General features: G+C 44.7%; 2 protein-coding genes across 4 annotated transcripts in view; both read left to right on the plus strand.

Moving 5' to 3' along the window:
• Slc44a1 (solute carrier family 44 member 1) overlaps positions 1 to 8,861 on the plus strand; it is a 177,252-nt gene extending 168,391 nt beyond the window's left edge. The window contains exon 16 of the mRNA XM_060379916.1: positions 7,993 to 8,861. Coding sequence (XP_060235899.1) covers positions 7,993 to 8,007 — 15 coding nt within the window. The 3' untranslated portion in view covers positions 8,008 to 8,861. The remainder of the gene's footprint in view (positions 1 to 7,992) is intronic.
• Positions 8,862 to 18,573: 9,712 nt separating this feature from the next.
• The window catches only part of Fsd1l (fibronectin type III and SPRY domain containing 1 like), a 74,017-nt gene continuing 69,838 nt past the window's right edge, over positions 18,574 to 22,752 (plus strand). For all 3 annotated transcript variants that reach the window (XM_060379921.1, XM_060379922.1, XM_060379923.1), the window contains exon 1: positions 18,574 to 18,766. In XM_060379921.1, the coding sequence (XP_060235904.1) occupies positions 18,752 to 18,766 (15 nt within the window). In that variant the 5' untranslated portion in view covers positions 18,574 to 18,751. The remainder of the gene's footprint in view (positions 18,767 to 22,752) is intronic.

Raw genomic sequence — 22,752 nt, forward strand, 5'->3', positions numbered from 1 at the left:
ACCATCCGACGGGGGTCAGTGGAAGACACACGTACTAAAGCTACGTGAGATATGCTACCCCTACTGGTAAAAAAAGAAAAAAAAAATGTTGACTTGGTTTTTGAAGAAACTAGAACTCCCATATATAACTCAAGGGAAATAAGTCAGCAGAAACATGCTGGAAACCTGTGTCATTTTATTAATTAAAGTTGAAGATAAGTACAGATCCGACAGTCCTCGTCCCAAGAACTGAAAGGCCTATGCACCTGTGTACCGAAGAGCTTGTTGAGGAATGCTCATGGGAGCAAGGAGTGGTGCTGCAAGCCTTGTAGTCCCAGCTTTAGGGAGACTGAAGTAGAAGGATCACGGGTTGAGGCCATATCATAGTGAGACACACACACAAAAATTCCATAATTCAAGTCTGCCACCAAGGCTACTCTTGAAAGGATTATTTCCAGTAGTCTCAAATTGTAAACAACTCAGGTTGTCCAGAACAGGTGGATTAGTTGTGCTAAATTGACACACTTCGATCCATTACAAGGAAGGATAGAATAAGCTAAGACTGACTTCAAACGATATCCTAGCATGCAAGTTTTCACCCATCAAATGTGAATCTGGACAATGATTTCTCTAGGACAGAGCTTCAAAACTGAAACTAGAAGACAAGTGCAAAGCTCAGTAATTTGTGTACATTGTGATGAATTTGAGGATGTCTTTCAGAAAGCAAGACAGAAAGTAGGAGACAGAGGGGGAAAAAAAGAGGTGATTCCAAGGTCTTCAACACTAAAACAATATATAATGTGAGCTGTGGGGTCAGATATGGAGGGGAGACAAGGGAGGAAGGGAAGGAGGGATGTCAGATGTGGAGAGGGAAGGTCACAAGTTCAAGGTCAGTCTGAGCTACATAGTGAGGACTTTGAAAAACTGAAAACAAAGACATAGGATGCAATAACGTAACAACAGTAAAGAAGAAAAAGAATGTAGAACCATTTACATTTAAATTTACTTTTTATTCAACAAATGTGTTTTGTTCGAGAGCTTTCTGCTAGCACTGTTATAAGTTGTGGAGGTACAGTAGAAAGAATACACACATCCCTTTGCCTTCATGCAGTGTGTTAGAGAAAGGCTTAAAAGGGATTCTACAGCTGCTTCCCTAGATATGTAACAATTAAACTACGCCGAACAGTAGACCTGGGGTATATCTAATGTAATGTGACGTGAAAGGAATGGAATGCTTGCCTGAGTCAGCTACATGGCGCATGCCTATAGTCCCAGAGCTTGGGAGATGGAGGCAGGGGGATCAGGAATTTGAAGTCACCGTTCAGATTCTATCCCCACACAGCAAGTTTTAAACCACTCTAGGATATCTAAGTCCCTGTGTTAAAACAAACAAACAAAAAATACAGAACAAAGGGGTCAAGTGCTGGTCACTCAAGCGTGAGGACTTAGTTTGATCCCTAGACCCCACTAAAAAGGCTATGTGAAGTGTCCACTGTCACCCGGGGGTTGGGGAGACAGAGACAGGAGGATGCCAGGGGTTTGCTGGCCAGGCGGTAGAGTAGAAGTGGTGAGCTTGTGGTGTGGTGACAGACCTTATCTCAGAAACTAAAGTGGGGATCAGTTGAAGAAGACAGACAATATTATTAACCCCGGACCCCCACCTTCATGTGCACACGCTTGCACATACATCTGCTCACATACATGTACCCACCTGTACACACACAGAAAGGGGAGTCATAAACTTAAATAATAAGTGTGCCAGGATAGTTAAATTATAAACGTGTTTTCCTCAGGAAAAGTGTTTAATTTTGGATTCAGATAAAAGAGGAAAGCATGGAAGTAGTAAAATTGTTCAAAAATTTATTTTACTCCACATATTTTATCTGAAAAAAGTTGCTTTCATTTTAATATTTCTTTGTTGTTGTTTTGTTTTAGAAAAGGTCTCACTCAGCAGCCCAGGCCACCAGCCCTTGACCTGCTTGCACCTCAACCCTCCTAAGTGCTGGTATTAAAGACAGATACCTCCATGCCTGATTTAGAACTTAAATTAGGTGAAACCTTCTTTGTTTTAAAAACAGAGTCTCATGTATCCCAGGCTGGCCTCCAATTTGCTATGTAGTAACAATGTCCTTAACCTTCTGATCCTCCTGCCTCTGTCTCCTGGGTGCTGTGATTACAGGGAGGTGCCATTATTCCTAGTCTATGTGGTTCTGGGATTAAATCAGGGCTTTATTCATGCTAGGAAGGCTTTCTACAAACTGAATTACATCCCATTTCTATTAACTGAAACCTCCTTATGTCCTCTACAACAGCAGACTAAAGTATATTTAAACTCAGGTTCGTAGAAACAGGCATATTGTTTTTCTGAGAAAAACAATGTGTTGTTTTTAATTTTCTGAGAAAAACAATGTGTTGTTTTTAAGTGAGAGAGAGAGAGAGAGAGAGAGAGAGAGAGGAGGTAGTTTTGCCGGGACAGTAATAGCGAGACAGGTTGCAGAGAGAGAACTCAGGTGAAGACCAAATGAGCCAGGAGAGGGAGACAGGAGATTAGAGCAGATTACTGGAGTTAGTTTGAGGCCAAACGGAGCAATTCAGAGGCCGAGATAGAAGCCAGATTAACTAAGTCAGCTGGGAGAGAAGTTTGAGACAGAATAGCTGAATTGAACGAGCCAGCCCAGAGTTCAGTAAGAACAAGTAAGAGTCAGAGGCTGAAAACATTCTAGGCCTAGATTAGATCATATGGAGACTAGCAGCTTCCAGAAGTAGGCCTAGGGTAGCAGACAGGGGCAATAAGCCTCCAAGACAACAACTGAATCAAGAGAATAAAAGTTTCTTTTTACAGGTTTTCCCCTAGGCCTATAGGAATCTCAGGTTCTTGGCCGCTTCAACAGTGTCAGGTAAGGGTTCCAGTTCACGGAGTGGACCTTAAATCTAATTTTTAAAACATGGTTAGTTACTCCCATAACATTTGTGCCACTATTACACTCTTGGAGACTATAGCATTTTTAGCCAAGTGATATTGATGACTACCTTTTTCCTCCAGTGTTATTCAGAGAACCTTTCAGGAGCGTGAACAGGAGAGGCAAGGTTTCTAATTTGGAATCAACTTGATTTTCTGTATTTGATGACATAAGTGAGTGTGCTCTTCAGCACTAAGGCCTTACCATCAGCCTTTTTAGAGTAATGGTCTCAGTTAGAATTTCCATTGCTATGAAGAGACCCCCCTGAGCACTGCAACTCTTAATTGGGGCTGTTTTACATTTTCAGGGGTTTAGTGCATTATGGTCATGGCAGGAAGCATGGCATAGTGCAGGCCATCTTGGTGTTGGCGAAGCCAAGAGTTCTCCATCTTGCTCTGAAGGTAGCAGAATGGGACTGGATTTCACACTGGGCAAGGAACTTGAGCACAGGAGGCCTCACAGCCCACTCCCACAGTGACATACTTCCTCCAACAAGGCCACACCTACTCCAACTAGGCCACGCCTCCTAATAGTGCCACTCCCCATGGGCCAAGCATTCAGACACATGAGTCCATGGGAGCCACACCTATTCAGACCACCACAGTAACCAATAGCCTTGTCAATAGCCTGTAATGTTTGTGAGAGTCCATGGGACCCCTTTTGGCCTCCAATTCTTGGCCTTCCTGCCTCTCCAGTGTTGTGGTTAAAGGTATATACCAGTGTGCTCAGATTTTTTTCTTTTGAGATTATAATCATTTCCTGTTAGTTTTACTCTCTCTAAACCCAAACACTTCCATGTATTTCCCCTCCCCTTATTCTCTTCCAAATTCTTAGTTTTAAAAACAATTGAAGAAAGAGCAAGAGTTAGTGGCCAGCCTAGGCTAAATAGTGCATTCATGGCCAGCCTGGGCTACCTAGCAAATCCCTGTCTCAAGGTAGATAGACAGATAGATAGTAGGTAGGTGGGTAGATAGATAGATACTTGTTTTTCTAAAATAATACTTATTTTTTGAAACTATATAGGAAGCAAAACTTTCTCATTGGCAGCCAACTAGACAGAGCCTTAAACTTTGAATCTTAAAAAAAAAAAAGTTGTTCTGGTTTCCAATGAGACTGGTACCTCAGGAATGCACATTCTCATTCATCCTTGGGAAGAACTAGATTATATTAGAAAATTTTTTCATATTCAAGGATAGTGGGAAATATAGGATCAAAGTGTCATCAAATCATGATCAGATTATACAGTACTTTTAAGGGTGGCATTTGGCTTTTTGAGTACTTCAAATATACAGAAGGGAAGCTGTATCTAATATAGTTTCCTGGATGGTCTCTTGGAATAGAAAGGACATTCAGAAAATGAATGAATCTGAATAAGGTATGACGTGCAGTTAGTGGCTGTCTAGCAGTGCTGGCTCAGGAGTTGTGACAAATGTACCACAGAGTTCGGAGATGTGACAGTGGGGGAAGTTAGCTCAGAGGTAATGAGAACACTATGTTACTTTTATAAGTTTCTTTTATATATACTTAAAATTATTCTAAAATACAGGTTTAAAATAAAAATAGTAGTAAAACAGTCCTTAGTCTCAGACAAATCACGAGTTTATCTAAGCCTGCTGCTTGTGCTTATGTGACCTTAAGTAAGCATCAGAAGTATTGGGTGTCAGTCTAATTATAGGAGGCATGACTTTCAGCTGCAGGGGAAAGATCGTGAAAGCTGAGGCTGTGTGTCTCAGTGTGTAAGACGACAAGCACGGAGCTTAGAGGAGGTGCTGGAGGACACAGGGAGCCTTGGGATTTTTTAGGAGAGTAACTGGGGTCATAACAGCAGAGCTCCAGGTGTTTATTCGATTTTTTCATTCGCCAAATACATTGAAATTGGGAAGAAATCTGAGACAGGTGCATCAGTAAAGAGGCGGTGACTGGAATGTGAGGCTAACGTCTCAGACTGAACCTCTGGAGTAAGCGATGCTGCTCTCAGTGTTTTCTCCTGCCTGGTTTAGGACCTGGTGAGCTGCAGAGCCTGCTGCAGAGAGGATTGGTTCCGGAGATCTTCGACACCATTAGCTGGCTGGATCTCAAAGTTAACTTTCTATCTTCTTGTTTCAAGCCCAGCCTCCCTGTGTTGTAGGAGGTTTAATCTCCTGCCCTAAACTCCTGGAATAACAACTCAAGTTATTATTTTATAAATACCTAGGCCATATAGCTAGGCTCTTCTCTGACTAGCTCATAACTTAAAATAACCCATTATTCTAATCTACATTCTTCCCCGAAGCTGGTTACCTGAGCTTGGACACGATCTGAGCGTCTCACATCTTGCCGGCTGAATCCCATGTGCCTGGCTCTCCTCCAGAATCCCTTCTGCTGTTCTGAAGTCCCACCTATTTCCTGCCTCAGCCATAGGCCATGGTTTTTTTTAATTGACAGGTGGTGCGTTTATACAATTGAGATGAGACCCTTCCTATATCCCTGCAGAGTGTGGTCAGGACTTAGCATTTCTGCTTGTCCTGAGTTAGCCCTGTACTGGCTCAAGAGTCAAGCCGAGTACACAATTCTTCATTAGGTCTCCTTCACTGAGTTGTGCTAATGGATTTGAAGACTTCTCTCCCCCAGCACTATGGATAGAAGTCCATTTCTCAAAAATGGTAGGCCAGCAATCTAACAGAATCACATGCCCAGTCCTAAATGCCCCCGAAATTGTTTCAAACATCTAGGGAGGGGCTATAAGAATAAGAATGCTACACAAAACATCATGTTCACATTGTCAGACTTTCTGTGCCTGCTCGAACCATTACTCCACCTGCAGGGTCACTCTTTATTCTCCCTATGTATGCCCTTACACACACCACAGCCACACACAGACAACGCGCACACACATACCACAACACATACACCCCCTACGTACACTTCATACTCCATACACTCATACGTCACACACACCACAACACATGCACACTACAAAACACACACCACCACCACCACCACCACCACATACATGTGTTTTCTGAATAACTTGTGCATACCTCTAGGCCTTTCCATTCTCCATTCTTCGGTGTGTATTTCCTAAGGGTAAGGTCATCCCTTTCAGCACCGCAGTGGCATTCTTCTTTTCAGCTGATTTGCTCATTCGCTGTCGGAGGGACTCCAGTGCAGCGTGGCAGTGCTCATGGTCTGGTCTGTCCCTCTGCTAACTGAATTACAGGCTTGAAAAAGCCATATTTTTATTTGAGTTTCAGGCTTGACGTTCCCTCAATCTCTGCTCTATCTTTATCCCTGCGCATCTTGTAGGCAGGGTAAATTCGGGTTGAAGTTTTTGTGTTTCTGTCGTGTTAGGGTATCCAGGGCTTGCGGTAAGAGAACTGGATTCTGAGGGTAGCACATTGCCCTGTTTTTTGCTGATTGTGTCCTTACACTGGCCTTTAGCCATCTGGCTTTCTGGTACCTGCTGGATTTCTCAGGGGTGTGGGATGAGCCTTGGGCAGGAGGCTGGATATTCCTAGAGCAGCCCTCCTCAGGATGGTGGGTGTGGTTTTGGACTGACTGCCTGATAGCAGGAAATAGCCCACAGTTCTCAGTTGGCTGTGTCCCAGATGGCCCCACAGGCAGGGGAGTGGAGTGGGAGTGTCTAGCTTGTATGATCCTGAGAACCTGCAGGTTTCCTCAATAACCCAGGAGCCCCCCTCTCACTGGGGGAACTCCCAGAGTCAGCGGTCTAGCACTGGCTCCCTCACTCCATGGTCTCTGCAGTCAATCTGCATGGACACTGTGCGATTGGCATTGCCATCTTAGAGGGAGATCCTGTAAACTCTTGAGGTCTGGCCAGTTTCCGCAGGAAGACCGGTCCAGCCTTGGACTAGGGGCTGGGGCCATTTTCCTAGATCCCAGAAGTCAGGTGGCCAGAGGCTGGAACCTGGTTCCCTGGGACAGCTGGAGTAGCTCCGTGGCCAGAGGTTAGAACCGTTAACTCCCAGCACCCATTGGCTCTCCTCTCACCTGGGAAACACAGACATTGATGTTTTGGGGTCTGCAGTACAGTCTTTCACTCCCACCGCTGTTACTGAGGTCCTGCTACCCAGAAACCATGTGAGATGCAAGGCGCCATCTTGGCTCCCTCTGCTAGTCAGTGCTCTTAAGCTCTGACCTATCTCTTCAACCTCATTTTAAAAACAGTTTTTAAAAAATAATTCTTTTTTATTTTATGTACATTAGTGTTCTGCCTGCATGTATGTGTGTACAAAGTTGTCAGATAACCTAAAACTGGAGTTACAGACAATTGTGAACTGCCATGTGGGCACTGGGAATTGAACGCAAGTCCTTTGGACAACAGCTGTCTCCCCAGCCCCTATGTTCTTGTGTTTAATCCTCACAATAGCAACATCAGTTTCTGTTGCTGTGATAAAATACCCTGACAAAAACGACCTAAGGGATATGCTGGGTGTGTTTTGGTTGGTTGGTTTTTGGCTCACAGTGCAGGGTCTAGGCCATTGTGATTGCTCACATTGTATCCACAGACAGGAAGCAGAGAGGGGATGAATGATTCTGCGCAGCTAGCTTTCTCACTGTTATACAGTTGCAGGGCTCAGGAGGAAGGAGGGTTGCCATTGCTTTTAGTGTGGTCTCCCACTTGAATGAACTCACTCAGTGTGCTTCCTCACTGTATGAAGCATACCCGAGGTGAAATAATCCCTCCCAGGTGTGCCTGAAAATTGTTTCCCAGGTGATCTGAGAGCCTGTCAAGCTGACAGCTAACACAACAACTTTAACCTTGAAGGACCTTACCATATCTTATTTTCCTTAGGGAAACGCAGACACAGAGGTTAAGTAGCTTGCTCATAAACCACAGCTGATAAAGGTGTACAATTAGAATTTGGACCCAGGCTGTTGCAGTCATTCATTTTATTTATTGTCTCCTATGTGATTATGTTTAGCCTCTTTAGTAGTTCATAACATCTAAAGATTATCCCACATTATTTGTCTTGGGTTATTGATTGCTTCTTCTTGTATTTCCTTCTCCAAGTAAAGAAACACTCATTTCCTTGATGTGTTTACTTTACAGCTTAGGAAAAGGTGACCTGTCTCTGGAGACGAGAACAGACTCAGAGGAGGCTGTTTACATGAGGATCTCCCACTCACCAGCTGTTGAGTCAGTGAGAAAGACCGGATCTTATTACTTCAATGACAGAGATCAAGAAGGTTCTCCAACCACGAACAGACAAACGGATTTGCTGCAGTGGGAGCAGCTCATTAATGATTAATCAGAAGCATTGGATAGTAATCTGCCTTTCAGCTGCATCTTCAAACTTCATGTTGCTTTCTCTTTTGGCCTTGTAATGTTTAAGAGACAAGCCCTGCTTCTCATCTAGTGAGTGCCAGCCTGAAGTCAGGACTCACAGGGGAATTCTCTGCGTTCAGCCTGGGTTTGTCCTCTCTGACTCTGCTATTTATAGAGTCCATACGGGCTAATAACTGCAACTACTAAGGGTCTGCTGCATGCTAAGCGTTAGGATGGCTGCCCTGCATAATCCTGAATCCTCAAGAAGCCCTGTAGGTTTGTGTGCATTGTTGACATTTCGACCATGAGGAGATGAGATGCACTGAGAGATCATGTGTTGTGGGTAAGCTCACACTATTGATAAGATCAGGATTCCATCTCCGGAGTCCCTCCACCAGAACACTGTGCTTTGCTCATCATTGCTGCAGAGGTAGCTGCCATATAGACCCCTATATGGATATCACTCCCAGTTTTAAATTGGGATGGGGAAGGGTGTGCATATGCATGGGAAATGGCTTGGGCGAGCATTTTAGAAGCACAGAAGAATCACAGAATTATTTTTCTCAGCAAAATAACACTGTTTGTCTATGGCCCATGGCTCCAATCTGCCTGTCTCCGCCTATTTTTGTAAATAAAGTTTTATGGGAACACAACCACGTCCTTTATCTATTGTCTGTGACTCCTTTCTGAAATGGCAGAGTGGCATAATTTTATCAAAGACCCTGTTTATCCTCAGTGCCTAAAGTGTTGATGATATGACCCTCGCAGGAAAGTTTGAGACCCCTGGTTTAGAAGACTTTGGAAGGAAGCCCACAGTTTTCTCTAAGACCAGTTTATTACATTTTCCTTCAACTGACAAGTTATAGCTTGATAATGGTGACATACTCACAGTAGTTATGGGCCGGGATTGTTGGGCTGTACTGATACAACTAGTGAAAGATAGTCAGGGGTCAGGAGGGTGAGAACTCGGTCTCTGGAACCCCAGTCGACTCCTCACCACAGAATCCTCCCAGTCGTGTCCTTCCTAGTCCTCTTGCCAAAGTTGGTCCTAAAATAAGTGTTCACAGTCTCACAAGTGGCTTCCAACACACAGCATACTCCAGTCCCAACACCCTGAGTTCAGAAAGCAAGACAATCCGATCTCTAGTAATCTCTCCTCCCATCTGCTTTTGTTCTTAAGCCATGAGGAAACTATGCTAAATTTAAATGCACATTTCAAAACTAACTTATTTAGCTTTGATTCATGTTCATGAAAGCAGAAAAGAAGATGCATAATACTTGTAGGTATTGCTCTTGGTCTGTTCAGGCAGCTGCAGTCACATATCATAGACTGTGCAGAGCATAAACAACGGAAACAGTTTTCCCAGTTTGTAACACTGGGAAATGCAAGCGCAGGGAGCTGGCAGTCGCTTCAGCGTCTGGTTGAGAACTGTTTTCTGGTTCATAGACAGCCATCTTCTCACATACCCTCACATGTTAGAAAGAACAAGGGTCTATCTGGGTCCTCTTCCTTCTCTTTTTTTCTTCTTCCTTCCTTTCTTTCCTCCTTTCTTTCTTTCTTTCTTTCTTTCTTTCTTTCTTTCTTTCTTTCTTTTTCTTTCTCCTTCCTTCCTTCCTTCCTTCCTTCCTTCCTTCCCTCCTTTCTTTTTTCAATCTCACTTATGAAAGCTCCTGCCTTCATGACCTAGTCACAGACCAAATGCCCCAACTCCTAACATCATCACTTTTGGGAGTAGGATTTTTAACAAATGACTGAGGCAGAACATAAGTATTCAGCCCATAAGAGTGTTGTATTTTCTAATAGGGTTGGCTGTCATATACAATACTGCTTTTCCTGAGCCAAAAGAAACAGATGTATTAATTACTTTTCTATAGGTGTTATTTAATTGATTTAGGAAAATCCAGCTATTTAAAAAATATGTCGCGTATGCTTTCTTTCTCATGGTTAGGTATTCTTTTTTACAGAGAAGCTTTCATGGCTGAAGAATATTCCACCTTCTGTACATTCTAAAGTTTTCCTAACCCTTCTGCAACGTTGAAGCATTAAAGATTCTCTCTTTAGTCCCTGGTTCATGTCCTACATCTCTTTTTTGGCATTGTTTTTCCACCATTTCCTACTCTGCTCAGGCTGTGTCCTTGGCATAGTCAGGATCCTATTTTCCCTTCCTGTCTGCTGGTAGGTCATGGTGTAGCCCATTCAATGGAGAGTAATGCACTATATTTTCAAGTCAAAAATTATTATTCCCTGCCATATCCCGCCTTCCAAGCCTCTCTCATTCTTTCCCATTCAATTGTTCTGTCATGGAAAAGTATGCATCGACCTTCAGAGCGAGAAGGACATGTCAGGAGTGTTGTTTTCCCAACAAGGCTGCATCCTTCTAACCTGATATCCTTCTAACCTGATAGCCGCAGCCCTACAGTAGCAAAGGACTCACAGACTCCGGGGTTGTACTTAGGAAAATGGCTTATTTTAGGATATAATCATAGGCAAGTAATATGCATTACGAATTTCCTATGCAGTAAGCATTATTCTAAACACTTTACCTATCAAGGAGATGCTGGTAATACATTCATTCCACAAATGAGAAAATGGTGGTATAAAGAGGATGAGAAATTATTCTGGCCACGCAGCTAGTGCTTGCAAGCTGGGATTTGTTTGCAGTAGTGGGACAGTGGAGTTTGGTTGATTAACCTACATGCACAATCGGCTGTGTACTGTAGCACTTTTAAGTCCCTAGGCTTTACCTGGCTCGTGTCATTTCAGAGTACCTGCAGCGGGAAGAGGGAACATAGCAATGCTGTTACTGACAGCAGTGAGCCTTTCCTTTGTGCTGGGGAGAACTGGCTGGGGACCAGCATCCTGAGGGTATTTCCTTTCATGAAGAGACGGATGGGAAGGTAATTCACTTTGTTCAAAGTCATTCTCTGAACATGAGTCAAGAAGCCTGTCTAGGGCCTGGGCAGGGCACACTGGAAACAGTTGTGCCTTCCAGGCTTTATCTCCAGGACCTAATCTGAATTAGGCCAGTGCACATGGAGGAAGCACTGTGACACAGAAACATCTAAATAGAGCTTTTAAGATAGTAATCTCTCCCTTAGGAGGTAGAAGGGTCGCTTGCAGTGTACTTGGTGGGGGGCTGTGGTGGGGCTAAGAAGAACAAATTGGGAGGACTTTTTGAAGATAAGTACTTTTACAGAGTCCAGTCAGAGAGGAAATAAGTTGTTATTCGCCTGTAGTTTTGTAGAATGATGGAACTCGGGGTTAATGAAGTTTTCTCTAGCAGGCACACTTCCAGTGTCTGGATCCCCTCACGACAGATCTGCTGAGCAAATGCCCGGCCTCTGCTTGGATATTGGCATTGGTGGGAATCTTCCTACCAAACAGTCCATTCCAGATCTCTGTGACTCTTATTTTTATTATGTATTTATTTATTTTGTAATTGTATATACATATACAATACATATTGATTATCCCCAAATCCCTCTCCCCCTCCCCAAATCTCCCCGGGCATCCTCTACATATGTCTCTCCCACATTGATGTGTGTGTGTGTGTGTGTGTGTGTGTGTGTTTTAAATAACCCAGTAAGTCCAATTATTGATGTCTGCATGCACATGACAACCTACCAGAGACCACTCCCCTGAGGAAACATGACTCCTCCTCTCCCAATTCCCGATAGCGCCTCAGCTAGGAGTGCAGGCTCCTGTGCCCCTCTCCAGTCCATGCTGGAATCATTGGCTGGCTTGATCTTGTACAGATAACTAGCTGCTGTGAGCTCATGAGGGCAACAGCCATGTTGTGTTCAGAAAACAGCATCCTCCAGCTCTCACATCCTTTCCGTTCCTCTTCCACAAGGTTCCCTGGGCTGGGAGGAGGTTGATACAGATGTCCCTCTTAGGGCTGAGTCCTCAGCAGGTACTTCTCCTCAGCGCTCTGACTAGTTAGTTATACCTCTGCACTGACTGCTGCCTCCGCACAAGGAAGTGTCTTTGGCTGATGTTGAGAGCAGCGCTGCTCTATGGGGATAAACATAAATCACCAGAAGGCAGTTTGACAACGTACCTGGCTAGCAAAACAACAGTAGCAGGGTTCTCCTTGGGCCAGTGGTTCTCGGCCTGTGGGTCAGAACCCTTTGGGTGTCAAACCTCCAGAGTTCAATCACAAAAGAAGTGGACCCTTTCACTGGGATTGCCTAAGACTATCAGAAAATGCAGATACTTACATTGTGGTTTGTAACAGCAAAACTACAGTTGTGAAGTAGCAACAAAAATAATTTTATGGTTGGGGGCCACCACAACACGAGGCACTGTGTTAAAGGGTCGCGGTATTAGGAAGGTTGAGAACCACTGCCTTATGGCTGATGGTCTCTCCAGCCATTGCCTTTTAACCAGATTTATGCTAACAGGTATGAATTCCCTTCTGTGGAGCAGGTCTCAAATCCAATCAGCAAATATCTGTGGGACTCTATAGACATTTTGGTTGCATGGAAACCTGTCTTGCTACAGTTTCCAGAAGCTGGGGTGGATTCTACCGGTGAGACACTGTGTACCAGACCCGAGGAGACAAGGTCAATGACTGTACCCATGCCCGCCATGTTTTCCCTTTTAGGCTAGCTATGATCTGGCACTTGAATTGTGCTTCTCTCATGGTGTTCTTTGTGTCTGCTGCTTCCTATGTGGCTTAGAGGTCTCCTAATTATGAGCTAGGCCATCCCACTGCTCAGCCTCCCCACCAGCCTCCTCCAGAGGATAACCAACCTTCCCTTGGTAGGAGCTGCTGTCATGTAATAAGTGCTTAGGGCTTCCATGGCTTTGGGGGTGAATCTGGATTTTAATCAAAGGGGCCGGGAAGCACAAAATTAGGTGTCTATGGTTGAGAAGCAATACTAAGCACAAATGCTTTTTGGATGTTTATCACATGTCAGACACAGCTAATCACTTGACCTGGATTATTTCATTTAATCCGCTATGGGCCCGGCTTCACAGCTGAAGGAATAGAGACTTACTAGCTAAGTCTTACCCAGCTGGGTTGTAAAATGAAAACATAGGTCATGTTTGGCCAGGGAGTGATGGGTGAACATTTTGGGCTTCAACTAAGGGCAGCACCCGACTAGTGATAGGTAACAGGAAAAACAGGCATAGCAGAGAACATGGGAGATGGGGTGGGAACAGATTTTCTGAGACTTTAAGACTCGAGTGGAGAAATAACTATGCAAGAGTTGTCCTGTAGGCCATGTTATGTGCCCTGTTAGTAATAATAACAGCAGCCACCACCTGTTACAAGCCTGCTAAGCCAGACATTTTCCATACATAGCCTCCTTCAATCCCCACTAAACACAAAAAGGAAGTCATGGCCACTATGCTATGCACTAGGAAATAGAGCCTTAGTGAAAAGACAGGCTTACTGATGGCCGCAGAGCTGGCAAGCAGCAGTGTCAGGATTCAAGTGTAGCTAGCTGAGGGTGCCTGTAGACCCAGCTGGACTGATCCTCAAAGGGGAAGGTTATTAGAGACATGGAAAGAAAGGAAGGGACTCATGAGGGAGCTTAGGCCTACATAGAGCACCTAACATCTCTCAGAGAGGAGGGAAAGCCTGGTTTTGCCGGACATTAGCAGTGCCAACCATGAGGTGATCCTGACCCGGGGTTTCGCCAGAAAGCAAGCAGTTCAGGGAAAGCCAGAAACTTCAGTCAGGTAACCATGACTAAATAAGCATCTCAGCAGGGCAAACCTAAGTGTGGAAACAATGTATGTTGTTACTCTTCTGTTGTCTCTTTTTTTCTTTTATGTGTGTGCATCCTGTTTGTATGCAACATGTACGCACAGGTACAACAGGTACCTGTGTGTGTGCGTACACATGCCTGTTGACACTAAAGGTTGATAGCAGGCTTCTTCACTTAAGATTTGAGACAAGGTCACTTACTAACTCTGGAGCGTGCTGATCAGGCTGGGCTGGCTATCAGTGAGAGCCTGGTAGCCTCTTATCTCTATCTCCCAAGCACTGGGATGACAGGCATGCCACCACAACTGACACTTTTTATGTGGGTGCTGGGAATCAAGCTTATGTCCTTATGTTTGGATGGCAAGCCCTCTACAGACTAAGCTATCTCACCAGCCCCTCCCTTTTACTTTAAAAACTTTAAAAATTCTGTATGTATAAGTGTTTTGCCTATTTGTATGCAACCTCATTTTTACATGAGTGCCTGGTACCCTTGGGGGTCATAACAGGGGTCAGATCACCTAGGACTGGAGTTACTGACAGTTGTAAGCTGCCATGTGGCTGCTGGGAACTGAACCGAGGCCCTGTGGAAGAACAGCCAATGCTCTTTACTGCTGAGCCGTCTCTCCAATTCCCCCTGCCCTGACCCCTTTTAAAGAGCAATATTCTTCCCTCTGAAATTAGCGGTTCCCAGGTGTCAATATGCATTATAGCCATCTGGAAAACTGGTTAAAAGGGATTACTAGACCTGACCCTGGAGTTTCTGTTTCATCGGTCCTGAGGAGCAGGCCTGAGAACTTGCATTTTTAAGAAGTTATCAGATGATGACCTGGCGTCAAGTTTAAGAACAACTGCTCTAAAATAAAGCTACTTTAAACTATTTCCTAGCCTGACTTGGTATGCAGAGGAAAGTGCACGAAAGGCAAGGACTTGCCTGTAGCCCAGAGGCTCATGAGTGGGTTTGTAGACCTGCTGGCGGCTTGATGAGGGACTGTAGCGAGAGGGGTATCGAAACTGGAGGGACACAGATCGCAGCCCAAAGGAACTGGCACTGAGAATGAGGTTAGCAAACAGCCTTGGATGAGCTGTGCTGGGAAGCCAGACAAGCCAGAGCCAGAGATCTGCTGAGGCCAGAAGTCAAATGGGGTACAGCTGTTGTCCAAATCCACAGGCTGCTTGGCTGGCCTGAAGGAAAAGAGCTAGAGAAACTGGGACAAGGAGCCAGAAATGAGCTTCCAGGGTGTGGCTCTGTGGCCGTCTGCTGATCATATTTCTGGGGGACTCTGTCTCTCAAACCCTCTTTCTTCCTCCTGTGGTAGTGCTTGACACTCAAAAGGGGCCTAAGGAGCTTCCCTCTGGTGCAAGTGAGGCGGGCTCTGGACATGAGACCAGATGCTCTTTCCTTCCCTGGGTTATGGGTCCATGGTGTCAATCAAGGGCAGCATTTTGACCTCTGATGTCCTGCTGCTGGCTGCATTTCTCTCCCAGAGAAAATGACTCAGCTTCAATGGTGAGCTCACTCCTTGGAGGCACCAGCGCTGGGTTAGTGGATATCTGGCTTCTGCCACTTCTCTTGTAATTTGGATAGTAGATTCCCTTCCCTTGACGCCAAAGGGGCTTCTCTGAAGGACTGCACACTAAACCTCCTTTCAGCTGGCAGGAGTTAAAGCTAGGCGTAAGCTCCCCTCAGTCTACCTAGCCTCAACTAAATCATTGTTTCCCTTTCTATCTCTTATCCCATTTATTGCATTTCTGTCCAGTTAAAAAAGGGTCTATTGGGTGCACAGTGTGTGGCCTGTCCTGTGCTCTGGTGGTGATACAAGATGGTAAAAGTTTTGGTCTTAACAAAGACTCTGATAGGACACTTTCGTTAGAACAAACGACAGCCTACAGACTGGGAAAGGATCTTCAACAACCCTATATCTGACAGAGGGCTGATATCCAGAATATATAAAGATCTAAAGAAGTTAAAAAGCAACAAATCAAGTAATCCCAATTTAAAAGTGGGGCACAGAGCTAAACAGAGGATTCTCAATTGAGGAATACTGAATTGCAGAGAAACACTTAAAAGAAATGCTCAATGTCCTTAGTCATCAGGGAAATACAAATCAAAACGACCCTGAGATTTCACCTTACACCCATCAAAATGGCTAAGACTAAAAACTCAAGTGACAACACATGCTGGAGAGGATGTGGAGAAAGAATACTCCTCCATTGTTGGTAGGAATATAAACTTGTACAACCACTTTGAAAATCAATCTGGCACTTTCTCAGACAATTAGGAATAGTGCTTCCTCAAGATCCAGCTATACCACTCCTACGCATATATCCAAAATATGCTCAAGTACACAACAAGGACATTTGCTTAACCATGTTCGTAGCAGCTTTTTTCATAATAGCCAGAAGCTGGAAACAACCCTGATGTCCCTCAGTGGAGGAATGGATACAGAAATTGTGGTACATTTACACAATGGAGTATTACTCAGTAATTAAAAACAAGGAAATCATGAAATTTGCAGGCAAATGGTGGGAACTAGAAAAGATCATCCTGAATGAGGTATTCCAGAAGCAGAAAGACACACAGGGTATATATTCCCTCATAAGTGGATATTAGACATATAATATGGGATAAACATACTAGAATCTGTACACCGAAGGAAGTTAAGCAAGAAGGAGGACCCTGGATAAGAGGGTCAGTCCTCACTCAGAAAGACAAACGGGATGGACATTGGAAGGAGAAAACAGGGAACAGGACAGGAGCCTACCACAGAGGGCCTCTGAAAGACTCTTCCCAGCAGTGTATCAAAACAGATGCTGAGACTCATAACTAAACTTTGGGCAGAGTGCAAGGAATCTTAGGAAAGAAGGGGGAGATAGAAAGACCTGGAAGGGACAGGAGCTCCACAAGGAGAGCAACAGAACCAAAATAACTGGGCCCAGGGGTCTTTTCTGAGACTGATACTCTAACTACGGACCATTCATGGATAAAACCTACAAACCCTGCTCAGATGTAGCCCACGGCAGCTCCATCTCCAAGTGGCTTTCTAGTAAGGGGAACAGGGACTGTCTCTGACATGAACTCAGTGGCCGGCTCTTTGATTACCTTCCCCTGTGGGGGGAGCAGCCTTGCTAGGCCACAGAGGAAGACAATGCAACCAGTCCTGATGAGACCTGATAGGCTAGGGTCAGATGGAAGGGGAGGAGGAGATGAGGGACGGAGGGTGGGATTGGGAGGGAATGGGAGTCTGCAGCTTGGATACAAAGTGAATAAACTGTAATTAATATAAAAAATAAAAAAGAATTTAAAAAAGTAAAAAAAAAAAAAAGACAGATAAAGACATAGCTAATCCATGTGATGTAAGAACGATTCCTCAAAACAGCTCATGCCTTTTCAAGGCTTTGGTTTTTACTGTCTTTCTGACTAGATAAGTCTTTCTCAGACCCTTTCATAACTCTTACCCATGCCATTCCTGAGTAATGTCAGAAAATTGAATCCTATTTATTCCGAGTACGTTAACTCCATGAAATTTACTTGTTTACTTTATTTCTTCCATTTAAAATATCTCATGTAATTTTCTCCTGTGTTATTTTTTTCTATGTGTATATACATGCTGCGAGTGAATGTATTCCAATGTGTAGGCACATGAGTGGGGCGCCCATGTGTCAGTAGTCACTTGGCTTTTATGTGGGTTCTATGTTCCGGCTATACAAATTCTGGTCTTCACTCTTTCGGTACAAGAGCTTTAACCACTGCTCATCCCCTCACCCCCGATTCTCTTAACAAACTTTTATTCTACCAGCCAGCCTCATGGATTCTTGTTGTCTTTTTCCGCATTAGATTGTAAGCTTTATTGAAGCAGGCCTTCGCATTGACGATTTGCGTAGAACTGCAGAACTGGAACCTGATACTCTATACTCTGTTCGCTTTCATTCCTTTATGTGTGAACGCCCACATGAGTTTTTCTCGAGTTATCTAAGTGGAGATGAAGGCTGTCTCTCTGGAGAACCTTTTGAAACCTTCCCAAGCTTTCAAGTCTGCATTGCCTGCTCCGGCCGTCCTGAGCAGATTCTAATTTGCTGCCCACTGTCTTTCAGTCAGGCACTATGTTCGGGGCAGTAGAATCACAGTATTTAATCTGTACAGTCCTTGGCATTCCCTCTTTCATTTCAGAGATGACCCCGATCACGGAGAAAGGCTTGGTTACGAAGCAGCAAGGTGTCCAGCTACAAAGCCCTAATAGACCCATATCCACGTTTCTGTAACTTCCTCCTAATCCTGGTCCTGGAGCCCTTTCAGGTTTCCACTACGACCCCTGAAGACCTTTCCCCACATTTCCGATGATTCTTCATCCCGGCTGGATAGCTGGGCTTGGCCTACCCTCCAAGGCTAACTGGAGAGATGCTGTAGGTGCGGGATGCATCCTGGGCACAGCCAGCTCCCAGGCCCGGCTGCTGGGGGCCCAGTGGCTCTTTGCAAGACCCACAGCCTATGCCACAGGAAAAGGGATGCAAGCAAACGGCAGCTGCAGAAGGAAGGCGCAGGCGGACAGGCAACGCTCCATCCTCTCCTCCGCGGGTGCAGGCGCCAGGGCACGCAGGCGCATGCGTGCCGCGCTCGCACCCCGCCCTCCCGCGGGCCACCCTTTCACCCTGGCAACCGCGGCTCGGTGGCGGCGCGCGCACGGGTTGGGCGCGGACGGGCGGGATCACTGCGGGACGGGACCGGACAAGCCGGGCGGCGGCCGAGGTAGCGGGTGGCGAAGGCTCCTCCGGCTCCTCACTCGGCTCCGGGGACAGGGTCGGCCCGGAGGGCTTGGTCCCTCGCGATGGACTCGCAGAAAGTAAGCAGGCGCGCAGCGCGGGGCCCGGAGGGTGGGCGGGGCGCGCGGGGCTCGGCAGGGGAAGGGTGAGACCGGGCCTGGGACCCACCGGAGCCGACCCGGTCGGACCTGAGCGCTCGAAGGCTGCGGGGGCCGCGCCCGTGACCCGGGCGACCTCTGCCCCGCGCTTGGCTCCGGGCGGGGACTGCGGGGTGGACACCGCGAGCGGCGCCCGGGTCCCCGCCGGCCTCTGCGGACGCTAGGCCCCTTTCTCCCCGCAGCGTGCTCCCAGGGTGGGTCCCTCCTCTGGGTGCCTCCCCGGCAGGCGTGAGGACCGTGGCTCAGCCTCGCGTGGTGGGCTCTCTGCTGGCCCCGACACTGGTGTCCTTTTCTTCCACCGATTCTTCAGCACAGTCTCTGCCCTGTAGGTCCTGGGACCGAATCTCCTTTGTACCGCTGCCCACTGCCTTGCTGGTGGTTTATTTATAAGCAGATCTCAGTGTTTCGCCCAATTGAGGAAAAAGGCAGTTGTCAGGGCCGCTGCCCCACCCTTGTCCGCCTGTTGGTATAACTGGTCACAGTTTCCCAGTGATCTTCTGGAATGTTCAATACTTTGAGAACAAGTTAAGGAAAGATCGACAGAGTAGCCTTTTTGATTAAGTAAAATACTGGGAGAGTACAATTGCAATTGAAATTTTAACATTCATTACTAATCCCCATATAGAAAGAAATAAACCACCCTGCCCACTTTGTTATATTATAATGTAATTGCAACATACTCTGGTATAGGAAGGAAAAAAGAAGTGTTATTAATAATGCAGCAGGGAAAACAAGGGCATATCTAAGAGGTCGTTCTTTTTTTTATTATTATCGAATAGACAGTGCTGGAAAGGCGTATAGACCAACTACAGTTTCTACCTGGATTCACCTTCTTGCTGAGTGTGTGGGGCGCAAAGGATGGGATGCATTGAGCATTTACTATTGTAGTATTTAACAGAAACGCACAAGATTCCATTGTGTGTGCTTGCCTTGAAACCCATGTGAGCATATCCAGTTATTATTTCCAGAACTATTACTGTAATATCTTTTAAAGATAGTACTAAGATGTCTAAAAAGTTTTGTGTATTTTGAATATGTATAAATTGAAAGCATTCTCTGCCTAAGCTTATAAACCATTGCACAGCTTATTAGAGAAAAGGCTTTTTTTTTTAATGGATATTATTAGCAAAGGTCAAACGAAAGAACAAGTGAATCGGGAGTATGGAAAGGTGAGTTGCAGGGTGCAGTATGATTGCTAGCTGTGTGTGCAGAGCAAGCCACCAATCAGTCTCTTTCATCATCTGTTCTGTAGAAGTAAGAAAATAGTATGGGAGGTTAAAAACTGGGTAAAGTATTCTATTTTGAAAACAGTATTTTAAAGTTTGTGAGTAATTAGTACTAAAATAGTCTGTGCATGGTAAAAATACTAAAAGTGTTTTAATGTAGATCATCTTATTGGGGGGCCCAGGGGAACCAAGTGTTTGAGGTTATGAGTTCTACAGTGGTGTGCCAGTAAGCCGAAGTTTGAACCAGATTGTTCTTATTTCAGACAGTGTATTTGTGCACTCACAGCTACCATATATAGTTTCCCCAGAGGTAGTGAAGAATTAGCTGTTCTTTTCGTTGGTGCTGACATACCTTACTAGAATTAAGTAGGTTGAATTTTGTTGGAGCTATCAAGCAATCTTTCTAAAAAAGAGAACTTGATCTAAAGCTTATAACATATCTAGTACTCATGCTTGTAACTCAGGCTCTCAGTCTGAGCTTCCTTTTCTTATGAATTGCTGTAGAATCAGTCACCTGCCTCAAATAGGAATAAACTGAGCTGGGTGTTCCTGCCTGTTACATAAGACAGCAGTGCACCCATAGCATGAGATTTTGAGACTACTTCCTATTATAGAATGTTCAGGCTGAAATGGCAGCAGAGATGATACCTCAGTCTATAAAGGAAGTAGTTACACGCTGTAATTTGCAAGGAAGGCATTAGGATTTGAATGAATTGAGTTATTAAGAGGAACCAGCTCTCTGGTCATTCTTTATGGGCCATCATAGCTTGGATAATTTGCCATTAGTCTCCGTTCTGTCTATAAAATAGAAACAACCACTACACTTTCTTTGAGAGTGATGAGGACTGTGTTCGTTTCAAGAAAACCACCTAACAGTTTTATCTGTTAGCTTTTGCTAATCTCATAAACTCAACCTCAAAATAACTCTTTTCCTTTCAAATCCTGTCTAGACTTCTTTCAGGTGTGTTTTCTACTTGTATACCTTTAAGTTATTCAGCTGCTGTTTCCAAGAAAAGGTTGTTAAATTCTAATAGAAAAAGGATTGAGAGTTGTGAGTCCGGCAGTCTACGGTAAGGACATTAACTGGACATCGTACAGAAGCTTGCTGCTGGCCGCTCAGCACATGGGTCAGCTTCCCCAGCGTTTTTTTTTTTTTTTTTTCTTTTGTTTTTGTCTGTGGAAACGACTTCAGTGTTTTGTTAGCAACAGATGCTGTCTCTGAGTAGAGGAAGAAGACGCAGTTACTCTGGGTATGTAAGGCGTCCTGTAGGATACAGAAGCAGTATTATCTCCTAGAAATGAACAGAGGGGTTTTGTTTATATTGAGTTTCTGGGACACTTCTGTGAGCAGGATGTGTTATGGATAGGTAGCTTTGTTTGAACCTCAGACCTTTTGAATATGTCCTTAAGTGGTTTTAAGATAAAATCTGGAAGGTTTTGTTACCTGATGAAATGTGCAAATTCAGAGAAAACACTGAAGCAACTAAGACAGTCGTACCCTTTGCACACTTCTGTTTTGAATTTGGTAGTGCAAGCTAAATTTTTGGTACCGATCACTGACATTCATAGTGGTTCCTATTTCTAGGAAAGGCACTCGTTACAGCAACGAGGGTGGGAAGGCCAGGCCAAAGGAAGGGGCGTCATAAAGAGCATGCTTTGTTAAATGCTTTCCCGTTGTTTCTGAAGGTTCTTCCTACCTGGGTCGGAACTTGGAGGTCTCCTTTATACTACAGGCTAAAACTAGACTGGGGAGATCTGCATTTGTCTTCCTTATCTGTTTCCTCTTATAGCCTGATACTTGCTGTGCTGTTGAAAGACCCACTCCATATCCAAATAGCTATCCAGTTGACCTGTGTTCCATAGTTACTTGTTTTCAATTTTAAAAAGGTAAAGTTTTGAAAGCAAAGTGAAGAAGAACGAAAACTGGTTATTGTGCATACAGTACCATGTAGGGGAGTCCTTTGAATTCTCTTGACAAATTTCTTTCATAATTCGCAGAGTCACACAGCCAGCAAGTGGCAGTCTGGATTCAAACCAGGTATTTTTCCAGTAGCCCACACATTTTCATTACCTCACTTCAGGCCTGAATTCTTGGCTTCTAAATACTGAAACAATTATGGTAATTAAAATTTAAAATGTTGGGTCCTAACAGCTAGGGGCTGGAGAGATGGTTCAGCAGGTAAGAGTACTTCCTGTTCTTGCTCCAAGAGGACCAGAGTTCGATTCCAAGTGTCCATACCATATCAGGTGACTCACAACTACCTGCATGCGCGCACATATCCTCACCCCACATACACATAATTAAAAAGAAAATAAGTCTTAAAGACAAATAATATGTTACTAGGGACTTGTCAAGTGTGGCGAAGTGTTTGCTAGGTGGCATAGAACGTAAGTCAGAGGACCATCTGGTGTCTGCTCTGCCTTGCCTCCCCAGGTAAGAGCACTGTACTGCACAAGATTCTGCCCGCCCTTTGTTTCTTGTTTTTTGTGGAGGGTGCGGTGGGGATCTTAGCTCTCCAAACAGAGCTGTAGAGCATGACGTGCAATATACGTGAACCATATGAAGGCTCACAATCTCTTTACTCACGACAAGTGTCTTTCTTTTTTAATTGAACTTGGCAGTCTCTAAATATCAGATAATGAAACAGGATTTTTTTTTAAAGTTTTAACAATGCTTCTTTG

The sequence above is a fragment of the Meriones unguiculatus genome, chromosome 3 (genome assembly GCF_030254825.1).
Source record: "Meriones unguiculatus strain TT.TT164.6M chromosome 3, Bangor_MerUng_6.1, whole genome shotgun sequence".
Classification (NCBI taxonomy): domain Eukaryota; kingdom Metazoa; phylum Chordata; class Mammalia; order Rodentia; family Muridae; genus Meriones; species Meriones unguiculatus.